Raw genomic sequence first — 12,925 nt, forward strand, 5'->3', positions numbered from 1 at the left:
AGCTGCTCTCAAATATTCTTGAGAAGGATGTACTTTGAGAGACCTTTCTTTTCCAACTTACCTCAGGTATAAAGTTACTCAGAAGTTGTTCTGATATCTGCAACAAGTTCTGTTCTAAGGCTTCTCTGTGTTTTTGACTGACTGTTAATCTGGAACTGAGCAATTTGCTTTCACATGTATCATTTGCCACATTTGTAAAAATGCCTATTTCATCGAAAGTTGTTTGCATGTAGAATGTTTCAATTTCTGAACGGCTGGCTTCTTCTGTGTCTTGTGCATGTTGTGTACTTAAAAAAAAATAGATGACAAATATTATCTATCGCTGATATTTCATGACAGTATTTGAAGCCTTTAAAACCAAACACAGAATAATTAAAACTTTAATTGTATTTGATTTCCAAAATATTCTAATAGATGAGTTGAAACCAAAGGCCTGTCTTCATATAATGAACATCTGTGACCCTGTCTAATGAATTATGAACAGTCTCCCCTTTCCCACTGAATGTACAACCAGCTCTATTCATCTCTTGAAGAGCAGGAAGATAAGGCACCATAAACCCAGCAGCAACTACACAGCCTTATGCAAAAACTGTACCTCTTTGAAGAGAGGCAATAATACATGCACAGGTTTCTGAGGAGAGTGCTAAGAATTCCTCCTGCCATTTATAGCTGTCTGTTACACGTGCAGTGAGGGCAATCCACGTATAGAAACCTACTTCACAGACAGATGGTCTTGAACTGTATAAGGCAGCATTGGGGAATATCAGCCCAGGAGCCACATGCAGTCTTCAGGAAGCTTAAGCTATCATGACTGTATTTAACAAAAGCAGGAAACAAACTGGATTTTGGGAGCTGCCTACTTCCCAAGTACAGTGGTGCCCCGCAAGACGAATGCCTCGCAAGACGGAAAACCCGCTAGACGAAAGGGTTTTCCGTTTTGGAGGTGCTTCGCAAAATGAATTTCCTATGGGCTTGCTTCGCAAGACGAAAATGTCTTGCGAGTTCCTGCGGGGTTTTTTTCCTCCCCCCCCCCTTTTCCCAAGCCGCTAAGCCGCTTATCAGCTGATCCTAAGCCGCTGATCCGCTAAACCGCTTATCAGCTGATCCGCTAAGCCGCTAATGGGCTTGCTTCGCAAGACGAAAAAACCGCAAGACGAAGAGACTCACGGAACAGATTCTTTTCGTCTTGCAAGGCACCACTGTATTCGTTCCTGCCTTTGACCAGTTGGCTGAGCCAAAACCCAACCTACCAACCCTGCTAACCAAAGGGAAATCGTAGCCTAATGTACTACGGTAAGAGCCACATCAATTGCTCTGGAAGACTGTATAATAATGACCTCTTAAAAACCATGTTTACCCAAGCTTGTCTGAACCCTCTTTAATTTTTAGTTCTTTTTTGCTCAGCCTTATTTGTGACACTGAGTTTTATTTTGCTTACATCTAGTTTTTAAGTAGTTTACATTGAATGTCGTTGCCCCACTTTTATTATTTTTCTGGAAACTGCTTAGATTTTAGTTTTACACACACACACACACACGGAATGAAGTCTTTGGGCTGAGAAAGGTTCTTCATCCTGGTATAGGGTCCATGAAACAGATTTCTAAATTCTGCCCATAAAACAGAATAATTTTTAAAAATGCAACCAATTCTTAAAGATAATACCTCCAAGTGATAGAAATACTTATGTTGATCTTTAAAACATACCATTCTGAAGCACTGTGAAAAAATTCCATTGCTGCTCTACTATTTTTCATAGTCAGACTTACAAGGATTTTTTGCAACTCTAATTTGGGAAAGTCACTGTAAAGAATCAAAAGCAAGTTTTAGACTTGACACTCCCCAATACAGCATATCTGTTTATCTCTATGAGACCTCAAATGGAAACTTGATTTTTTGAACAGGTGCAATAAAGGATACAGAAAAAAAATATATCTGATATACTGGAACAAATAAATCTAAATTAATATTAAAAGAAATGAAAATGTTTAACTCTTGTTTAACTCTTTAACAACATATTCTACTGCCAGTTTTATTTAATTGGTAATCAAATCCATTCTGAGGGTTCAGGCAAATACAATGTGTTATCTACTTCTGAAACCAAGCTGGTCAAATAAAACCTAACAATATTAAAGTTTTATTTTCCTTTGATGTAAGACTAATTCTGTTTTAAGCCACTTTATTTCTCAAGCTGTTACCTGCGTAGGATGGGTGGCGGCTCTGTCCTGTGTTCCATTTCCTCCTCTAAGTGGCAGAACAGAAGCCACTTCATAATGGTTTCTTTTAATGTAGAAGCTGCACTTCCTTCCCAATCATTCTGTACTGTCTCAGTTTTCAAAGTCTCTGGCACTTCCAAAGATGTCATTGCTAATGCCAAGCACTTTGCTGCAGAACTACAAGAGATTATTTGCACAAGATTACCACCTGAATTTACAGCTCCAGTGTAGACCTGCATTTTAAATATACAAAAATAATAGTGCCTTTTTGCAGGGAGGTGAGACTGTAATTGGTTTGTTCTGATCTAAATCTGTTTTAAATATGAGAAGTCTTGTGGCTGAGTCACATATGCCCCTCCACCAAAAAATCTTCAGACTTTTAACTGAAATCTCCCCCGCCCCCCTCTGTGTAGGTTAACAGTTCTATCCCATACATGTGTATTTTAAAGTAAGTCACATGGAGTTAAAGGAGCTTATTCCTAGGTAAAGTATATAAGTTTTCATTCAAAAATATATTAGCTAATCTATTATAAAACATCCCAAATAGAATTTGTAATAGATAAGAGCGTTCTTAGATTAGTTACAAAAATTAAATAGAAAAACAGTGAAAGCACAGGAAAAGTTTGACAAATACAATTCTGGATATTAATTGGATTTGTACAAGTTGTAGTATAGGACAGAGCACTTGAAACCCCCTTTGTTTGCCTTGGAGTGTTGATTAGGGCAGTTATCCTTCTGCTGTTCCCCATTCTGTCAATTCAAAGGGTGGGAATGGAAAGGGTTGAGTCAACATGTTTGCCATCAAGTGATGGCATTGGTCCCAATTGTCGTGGCAGGTCCAAGCTACCACAGTAACCTGCCTATGCATCTCACTTTGCTTCATAAAGTCCCACTAGTCTGTGGAGGGGGAAGTGTCGGAAATGTTTTAAGGAGCAATCCTACTAATCTTACTAATGCAGCAGAAACAGTTGATGCTTACGAAGGGATCCATGTTACCTTGAAGGTTTGCATGCAGATAGTGAAAATATCTTCCAAATTTCTCTATCCATTGCTATTAAGCCTCCTTGAATCATGACTTGAAGTAATCCAAAGCATTCCACTTCAGTTTGCTGAAGACTTAGGCTACGAACGACGAGAGACCAAACTTTTGACCAGATTCGCTGCAGTTCTGAGTTTTGCACAGGTTTCAGATCTACCTGTTGGCTTTGACACCATGCAACCTCTTTAAGACAACGTAACATGTAAGGCATCCGTTCTCTTCGACGCTGTTGAGACAGCAGCTGGTAAAGTATACTAAGCAAATGAGGACGTTCACAGTGAGGAAAGCTCATAGGGTACTTCGATATCAATCTGGTCGTAATCTGCAGCCTTGAGGGTAGAAAAACCAGAGAGATCTGAGAAAAAATGGAACTGGGAAAACTGAGGGGGGAAACAATAATGAATGTTTGTTTGTTTGTTTTTACCAGGGTATGACATAGAAGTCATTCTGTGAACTTTGCAGGTTGCTCCACACCACTTCCCAACCTGATTCAATTCTCCTACGCTTGGATGGTACATCTCCACATTCTCTCTGGGTAGCAGCATATGACTGAGTTATCTCCAGGACTTTGGTGTCTTCAGCAAAGACCTTTGCAAACAATAAGTGCATACTATAACATAACATTTTACATTAAAATATGCATTAAGAAAGAATGATGTAAGGCCAAAGCACTGTAACTCCCAGCTCAAAATAGTGGACCAAACAGAAAAGGCCCTCTAGATGGGGATACAGAAACTGCACCCAAGCCTCCCAAGCCCATCTTAAATTGTCAGTGTGGTACCCAAGTACAAATCTGTGCATGTGCACAGGGAAGTAGGGGGGAAACATGGTACTTTTAGGTCATACTGTAGTGTCACCGTGCTCAAGCGCTGTACTCCAATAGGAAAGGATTTACTCCTTTGTACAAGAAACAGTTTCTGAAAGCAGAACAATTTACCTGATGACAAATGTCAGCCATTAACTCAACCAGGCTTTCCTTCACAGCAATACTGCGCGACCCTGCAGAATACTTTCCTCTGCTGCCTATGAGGTTTATCTCGTTCACTAATAGTTCATACAGGTTGTATACAATTCTTTGCCATTTTGTCGGGTCGCATACTCCTGTTTGCACAAAAACAGGACAAATTTAGCTCTGCGTAACTTATAATATGTGAACCAACCCCCAAACAATATTTTAAAAGTTCACCAGCTATTAAGAATACCTAATATAACAATGCAAAAAAGTAACAGTTAAATCAAACAAGTATTTGAACACTCAAACATGAATAGACACTATAAAAAATAATGATAGTATACTAGCCAATTTAAAAATATCTGAATACATTCCACACAAGAATGCAGAAGTTTAGTCACCCTCCAACAATGTCAACTGTTCCTGTAATGTCTCTTCACAATTGGGCATGAAGTAACTTATGCATACCATTTTCTTTGGCTTTCGCTCCATTTGGGTGATGAACACGAACCTGCAGCTGAATGAACTGAATGATCTGCTCCTTTAGGAAATCTTTCGGCTTATACTGAGCCCATATATAGAGCACAGTTGGCAGAATTTCCTCTCCTAGCTTACAAACCCGCATACGGTAGTTGACTGCAAATACACTCAGATATACATTAATGGCTGCAAAAATATGATCGAGGCCTGCGAGGTTTCTTTCTTGCCTGCAACAGAAAAAAGTCATGTTTGGTTATAGTAACTAATTTAATGAGCATGCAAATACTAACCTCTACTGGATATAGAGACCCAAGCTATGCTATGCTATTTTATATTAATTCTGCCTTTTCTCCAAAGTACTCAAGGTACGCAAACCATCAGGAGGAGAAAAAATGTAGTTCAGTTCCAGTGTGAGAGAGAAGAAAATTGTACCAGAAAGGCTTTGGAAGAGAGGACAGTTATGGGAACCTGTAACTGATAGGTTGACAGTTTTTGGTAACCCATGGCAGTGATAAAGGTAACTATTGTCATACATAAGGAAGAACCTAGAAAGTTGACGATATTGAGCTGACCAGAAAAGCAATAATTTCTGCTGCAGCCAAGCCTTGCAGAAAGGATTATACAAATTTTGGAAAATATGGTGGCAGCTGGCTTACAGAGAAGTTTTTTTTCTAAACCTTTCTATTATAAGAAGGAGTTCTCAAAACTAAAAAAATACAGATTTTGGAAGAAATATATCATTTCTGCTCTTGTGCTGCTTTTCCCAAGAAATGACAAATGTTTTTGAAGCAAGGAAAGTGCAATGCTTTAATTTTAAAATTGGCTCCAAATACCATACTTGAAAGTAATTCAAAGATTTGAAAGCAAGATGTAGAAAAGATTTAGATTAGTTCAATGAGACTGAAAAGCAAGTGAACTTAGAATACATTAGAATAGTGGAGGTTTAAGTGTAGAAGAGTAACCATGTTAAACTCAAAACTGATTCACCAAAAGAAAAGGACATTTACCTTGCAAGCTGCATAGCTCTAGAGAAGAAGCTTAAAATAGTAGAATTTAACCCATCAGTTTGGAGGCACAGTCCTCTGGTCAATGTATAAATTATTCTAGCCACCAATACTTTGTTAATATCTCTACAAGGTTTGAGAAACAATTTGAAGTACAGGTTTTGAAGATCTAGAAAAGTAAATCAAATTCATATTACTTAACTAAGCCACAAAAACATGTGCGTGTTTACTAAATATTTCCAGTCCTTTCAACTGATCATTCCTATGTTAAGACTAGTTGCAATGCTAAACAGGAAGCTCCCCAGTGGGTTCATTTAAGTTAAGATGTCACACATTTGAAAAAGGTGTTTCTCATTATCCCAGCCTTGTACAGTGGAAACTCAGTTTTCAAACGTAATCCATTCCGGAAGACAGTTTAATTTCTGAAACATTCAAAAACCAAAAACTGCAAGGGGAAGCCTCAATTCAATAGGGAAACTGAAAACAGAAGCAGTTTTGGACGCTCGGGTTCCAAAAGTTTTCGAAAACCAGAGCATTTATTTCCGGGTTTTCGACGTTCGGGAGCTGTTCTAGAACTGAGATTTGACTGTATTTAAAAACTTGCCTGCTATCACATCCAACAAGGAATTGTATGCAGGTAAGTGAGCTGCCTGGTGGAAAAAGGATGGAGCACCAGCTATCTTCTGTGCTCAGTATAGAATTGGGCAGGCTACCAGACACTGAAAGCACTCAGTATAGAAATTGTTGCTGCAAGAGAATGGAGTTCTTAACCCCTCCTCTACTAGTCCCTAGAAGGCTAGTAACAAATTTGCAGGTATATGTAGGAGGACATTTTAGCTGAGAGTACCAGCTCTTTCACTTTGTCTCGACTTTATGCAAACACAAATACTGCATACATGCAGGTATTTTCTTCAGCAGATATGTAAACTCTGGAAGCCACAATGAGCATTTTTGCTACAGAGCAAAACCCGTTGGGCCAGCTTTCCCAGGTACATAGGTTTTTAAAGATGTGTGTATGGTTCTACTGTTGTAAACCGCTTTACTTTTGTAAACCACTTTGAGGTTTTTCACAATCAAGCGGTGTACAGTCGTACCTCAAAGTGCATAACCTCCAGGTTACGGAATCTTCAGGTTACGGCTGCAGCAAACCTGGAAGTGGGTTTGCCCTGCACAGAAATGCTCCGTGGCACCACGTGTGTGTGCAGAAATGGTCCTCCAGTTACAGAATTTTCGGGATACAACTGGGCTCCGGAACGGATCCCGTTCGTAACTGGAGGTACCACTGTATACATTTTATGAAATAAGTAAATAAATAAATAAATAAATGATGTCCACGCTTTTACGTGTTTCTGGCAGGAAATATCAATATGTATGAAGCAATTGTATTTTCAATGTGTATGAACTACTGTCAATTGCCTATGCAGAAAAATTCAAGAGAGGACTGCAACCATGTAAGCAATTTAGTTAAATACAGTGAATTCAGAAAATGAAGTCCAACTACAGCCACATTTCGTGAAAAGTGGTTATAGACAGTGAATAATCAACGATGCAGTTCAGGCACATAAATGTCAATACAGATAGAAACTGTGGGAAGCAGGGTATTCTATACTCATGCAGCCCCCCCCCCCACAAAAGAGCTTCCTTATTCTTTTTAAACTAAGAAGGGAACTCTGCACAAGCATACTTTTGTACAAACTGGCCTCATGATTACCCAGATCAACAATAAAATATTGTTGACATGATGAAACTGTTTGGTTTGTAATTTCAATATGAGTATGTAATTTGCGAAAATCCCTATAAAATTAATGAAGTCAATATTAAATAATAAATCAAGCAAAGCAGGGATATTAGAAAAGCCAAAATCTGATATTCAATGACAGAGGAAGAAAAACCAAGAATAGAAAAACATAATGTATTTTTTGCACCATAACACTCACTTTTTTCCTCCTAAAAAGTAAGGGGAAATGTCTGTGCGTGTTATGGAGGGAATGCCTACGGGTGGCATGCCTACGGATTTTCCTCCTCTAAAAACTACGTGTGTGTTATGGTTGGGTGCGTGTTATAGAGCGAAAAATATGGGTAGTTATTCTATGGTTCATTATTATAACTTTGATTATTGGAGCTATATAGCACACATCTTCAAAGAAAATAAGTTCTGCTGTATAAAATGTCTCTTGACATCACTTCCAAGCAGTTCATGGGATTTCAAGCATAGGAATAACATCTACAAACCTGACCACTGTTGTGAAGGGATAGCACACCAATATGTCCTCACTGTAAGAATATCCTTTAACAATATGCTGCTACAATCAGTTCCATAAATGGCACAACTTGATGGATCATTTACTGTGTCCATGACAAAAATCAGAAGCTCTTGGCATTTTAACCTGGGTGCTCCTGTGCAAAAGCAGAATATAAATGTGAGTTTTTAACTTTTATGAGTGAACTCAAACCAGATCAAATTCAGGGAAAATCTGTTGAAATACAACCAAAAATTGTAACATATATTAGAAAACAAGCTACATGATACATGGTAGAGTTAATGAAATGAACTGTAATCATTTTTTTTGAAAATATATCTTAATTATGTCTGTACTGAGTCACTCACTTTTATTGGCACATCTGATGAAATATTTGACCAAAGAGCTGATCTCTTGCATCTTTTTATGTCGTGTTGCTTGGGTTGATGCAGACACATTTGGTTTTGCTAATCTTGCACTTTCAGTTTCCTTCTTAATGTACTTCTGAAGAAAACTTAAAAGGCAAAAAATAAACACTATTTATAGGCACATAATCTAATTAAAATAAACAAAATGCTCAGCAGCAACAACAATTTATTCTTTTAAATAGTGAAGTTTCAGTGCAAGCTCTTCTATGATATTCTACTAGATCCTTCTGCTCCACAGGGATATTAAAAAACATATGCTATGCAATGTGTGACTTGCTTACCTTGAGAAAATACAGGCTGTCTCTGGACAATCAGGGCAAACTACACATGATCACAGTCACAACATTTCTCAGGCTGGAAAAGCACAGCACAACCCTGCGGCTGCTGTGCTCACTACTCTGACAAGCGGGAGGGAAAGGAAAAAATAAACACTGGATGTGCTGATGAGATATATAATAGCCATAAGGAAGAGGTACAATAGCTGGATGAACTGATACAGAGGGTGGCCAAGCAACCTCTGAACAGTCACTTGATTGGCTAAAATAATGATATGTTGCTTCCTTTCTAGTAATCAAACCACAACAAATAATGTTGCATAGCAGTAAAGAGACTGATAGGTGAACCAGAAGTCCTATGTTCAATTCATGGGTTCCTGAACTGTTTCAGATATTTAATGTCCTCCTTTCCAACTTAAATTTCTAGAGTGATTTCCAACACAAAATGAAGTAATGATTAATCACAGTTATAGCAAAACAGCAATCAGATAAAATATGAGATAAAAAAGAGATCTAAAAGACACATAAAATAATAATAATAATAATAATAATAATAATAATACAGTGGTACCTCGGGTTACATACGCTTCAGGTTACAGACTCCGCTAACTCAGAAATATTACCTCGGGTTAAGAACTTTGCTTCAGGATGAGAACAGAAATTGTGCTCTGGTGGCGCGGCGGCAGCGGGAGGCCCCATTAGCTAAAATGGTGCTTCAGGTTAAGAACAGTTTCAGTTAAGAACAGACCTCCGGAATGAATTAAGTACTTAACCCGAGGTACCACTGTAGTAGTAGTAGTAGTAGTAGTAGTAATAATAATAATAATAATAATAATAATAATATTTATACCCTACCCATCTGGCTATTTCCGTAGACACTCTGGGCAGCTTCCAACAAAATATTAAAAATACAATAAAACATCAAACCTTAACAACTTCCCTAAATAGGGCTGCCTTCAGATGTCTTCTAAAAGTCAGATAGTTGTTTATTTCCTTGACATCTGATGGGAGGGCGTTACACAGGGCAGGTGCCACTACCGAGAAGGCCCTCTGCCTGGTTCCCTGTAACCTTGCTTCTCACATGTGGTGGAAACGCCAAATGGTCCTCAGAGCTGGACCTAAGGCTGAGCCGCCAAATGGTCCTCAGAGCTGGACCTCAGGCTGAACGATGGGGTGGAGATGCTCCTTGAAAGGTTTTCTCCTGGTGCCGGAAAGACAACAGACTCCCTAGATGGCCTTAGCTCTTACCCGGAACCCCTCTCCCAAATTTACAATTTGGGGGCAAGTACGGACTTTGTTGTGTTTTTCTAAGAATTAATGAGAATATCAAGTCGAATGCTTGATATTCAACAAAGTTTAAAACACACCAAAATATTGTACCTGAATACAGTATCCCAGTTCATCTGTTTGCCATTTTTGGAATCAGAATTTCGATCCAGCTGTTGAATTGTTTCAGAATCCCTGATGAGACGCTTGAACTTCTCAATTTCCTTCTAAAAAAGTAATCCAGAATAAAGAATAACACTATCACGCTATTGTACTGTTGCATATTAGAAGTGCAGGAATGGTGGTTTATTATTACCTTTCGGTCTGTGGCCTTGTCACTTTCAAGATGGCGGCAGCAAGCCAGCAGGTCTTGGAGTGCAAAGTTCATGGCTCAGATAAGTTGAAGATGCACTTACAGCATGAACCTGAAAAGGGAAATAACAATAGGTTTTTCAATAGAGCCGGTATGGCACAAGGTTAGTGTTTGGCTCTGGAGACCAGGGTCCAAATCCCCATTCAGACATGAAGATCACTGGGTGGCCAGTCACCATCTCTTAGCCCAACATACCTCACAGGGTTGTTATGATAATTCAGTGTGGCAGCACCTACTCTCTGGAACTTCCTGCGTATTGACATCAGGCAGGAGCCTTGACTACTCTTTTTGACACCAGCTTAAAACATTTTTTGTTTAGGCAAGCCAATGTAGGCATGTATAAATTACATGTTTTTTACTTCTTTTTAGCTATTGCTGATTTTAATCATCGTCTGACTATTTCTAAATACAGTATCTGTTTTTAACTGATAATTTGAATGTTTTGTTTTCTATTTTTGTAAACCATTTAGAGGTTTTCTTACAATTGAAAATAGTGAAGAGGCTTCCAAATCAGCCCCACTGCTGTAAATATATTACATTTGTTCAATAAGATTACCATATGCCTCAATTTTATTGCATTGTAGTCTGTAGAACTAGGTTGTTGTTTAGTCGTGTCTGACTCTTCGTGACCCCATGGACCAGAGCACACCAGGCACTCCTGTCTTCCACTGCCTTCCGCAGTTTGGTCAAACTCATGCTGGTAGCTTATGACATTTGTGTTGCATGCAGATACTCGCTGAACCTCTATTATGCTGCCAGACACAAAGCCAAATCAGAAAGTGCAACACAAAACAAGATGAAAAAGCTCTTGATTTTTCAAATGAAGACTTGGTCATTTTCATTTGGTACTTGTGATTATACACTGCTACCAACTGAAGTTGTTGTTCATCTAGTTCACAATATCCAATCAACTCTCAACTAAAAGGAAGATCTAACAAATATGTTCAATGCACTTTGCTTTCTGATGGCTTTATCTACTGTCCAAGGAGTTTATGTTAAGGTATCACACACATGAGCTACAATTCTTATGAGGCATTGGTACATTACACTTGAAATACAGTACAAACCTTCCAGTTTCATGCACTTTTAACTTGAAGTAGGTTTTTCTAACATAATGCCATTTTAAACATTAGAGGGTGCAGTAATGAGCATGCCTAAGGCAACGTGTGTGTGTGTGTGTGTGTATGTGTAAGCTTGCCTGTAAGCCACCTCCTGTGTATCAGCTCTGCTTTTATCTTCAGATGGGTGTGTTAGTCAACATTTAGAGGAAAACGGAACTAGGCGCATCCTTTCTTTAAATATTTTGAAATGGGTTCCATAAATGAATTATGAATTCCCAGTTAAGAATTTACAACTAAACTTTGAATTCCCACTTAAAGTCCAAACATTTGAGGCAATATGTGTCACTTAGGCTTTTTCTGATGTGTGGTTCAGGTATGTTGATGTAATAACCTGATCTATTGATTTATGGGTTGCCAATGTGGCACCCGCAGAGGTCTTCTCTGAAACATGCTGGCTGCCATTCCCCTAGCCCCTCCCCTGGCTAAGAATTCAAGGAGGTGGGGGGCGTTACAGCAAGGAAGGGGACAGCTAACTTGGGTGGGGGGAGTGAAAACATTTTTCCAATCCTAATTGCTTTTAGAAAGGGGCGGGGGAGAAGAAGAGCTAGTCTGCTGTGGCAGAGCATGCATGGTACCCACGGCAGCTTCTCCACAGGCCCACAGGTAAAAAAAAAAAGTATTGCAACCCCTGATTTATGATGCATTCCGCACTTGTTTTAATCAACGTGATTTCATTGTTGATCTGATGTTATTCACCACTACTTTGGTGAGTAACAAAGTAATTTTAAAGTACAGTGGTACCTCGGGTTAAGAACTTAATTCGTTCCAGAGGTCCGTTCTTAACCTGAAGCTGTTCTTAACCTGAAACACCATTTTAGCTAATGGGGCCTCCTGCTGCCGCCGCACCCTCAGAGCACAATTTCTGTTCTCATCCTGAAGCAAAGCGTATGTAACCTGAAGCGTATGTAACCGGAGATACCACTGTACATGGTAATGAATGTCATTCATTTTAAAGTAGTAAATGAATAACATTCATTACTACTTTAAAAATTACTTTGTTGCTCACCAAAGTAGTGGTGAATAACATCAGATCAACAATGTTATTAATTACTACTTTAAAACGTTATTGACAGAACACGAAATTTTGCAGCTAAATAAATTCAAGTTCAACCGTTCCCTTTTGCGCTAAAGGGCAAGCGACACTCTAGAAGGGGGCACCTGAGGGGATCAGGGCAACGGCCCGCGTGGCCGAGCCTCCTGTTCTCACAGCTCTGGGAACTGCGTGACCCCCCAAACCCCCACTTACACGACGACTTCGCACCGCCACGTCCCGCTGGGACGTCCAAGGCCGCCGTGACGAGACCGAGGCGGGTCGTGAGGGAGAGAGGACACCGGCCACCCCGGTCCCGCCTCAGAGGCCACGCGGGCAAGACAGCGGCATTCTTGCCAAAGGGATGGGAGAGAGGACGCGGCCGGAGGAGAACGAACGGGATGCGAGGGAAACCGAAACCGAAAAGCTGAATGGGGGCGGGGGGGAGCGAAGTGAGGCGGAGCGGCGAGGCTCGCGCCAGGAACGAGCGGTGGGCGGGCCTGA

General features: G+C 39.7%; 1 protein-coding gene across 3 annotated transcripts in view; it reads right to left on the minus strand.

Moving 5' to 3' along the window:
* Positions 1-12,900, minus strand: part of ATM (ATM serine/threonine kinase) — a 53,513-nt gene extending 40,613 nt beyond the window's left edge. For 2 of the 3 annotated variants that reach the window (XR_014525139.1, XM_083499076.1), the window contains exons 1-13: positions 12,638-12,865; positions 10,214-10,322; positions 10,012-10,124; positions 8,297-8,442; positions 7,921-8,085; positions 5,692-5,857; positions 4,673-4,911; positions 4,190-4,353; positions 3,677-3,840; positions 3,210-3,581; positions 2,196-2,390; positions 1,705-1,800; positions 62-287 (exon numbers count right to left, since the gene is read on the minus strand). Coding sequence is in view for 2 of the 3 variants with exons in the window: in XM_083499076.1 (XP_083355202.1) it covers positions 62-287; positions 1,705-1,800; positions 2,196-2,390; positions 3,210-3,581; positions 3,677-3,840; positions 4,190-4,353; positions 4,673-4,911; positions 5,692-5,857; positions 7,921-8,085; positions 8,297-8,442; positions 10,012-10,124; positions 10,214-10,285 (2,118 nt within the window). In the remaining variant the exon portion in view is untranslated. Of the gene's footprint in view, positions 1-61; positions 288-1,704; positions 1,801-2,195; positions 2,391-3,209; positions 3,582-3,676; positions 3,841-4,189; positions 4,354-4,672; positions 4,912-5,691; positions 5,858-7,920; positions 8,086-8,296; positions 8,443-10,011; positions 10,125-10,213; positions 10,323-12,637 lie in introns of all 3 variants that reach the window. The other variant, XM_083499075.1, reaches the window with a different exon arrangement.
* Between the last annotated feature and the right edge of the window lie 25 nt (positions 12,901-12,925).

This window comes from Podarcis liolepis (assembly GCF_965112155.1).
Source record: "Podarcis liolepis genome assembly, chromosome: 4".
In the NCBI taxonomy this organism is placed as follows: domain Eukaryota; kingdom Metazoa; phylum Chordata; class Lepidosauria; order Squamata; family Lacertidae; genus Podarcis; species Podarcis liolepis.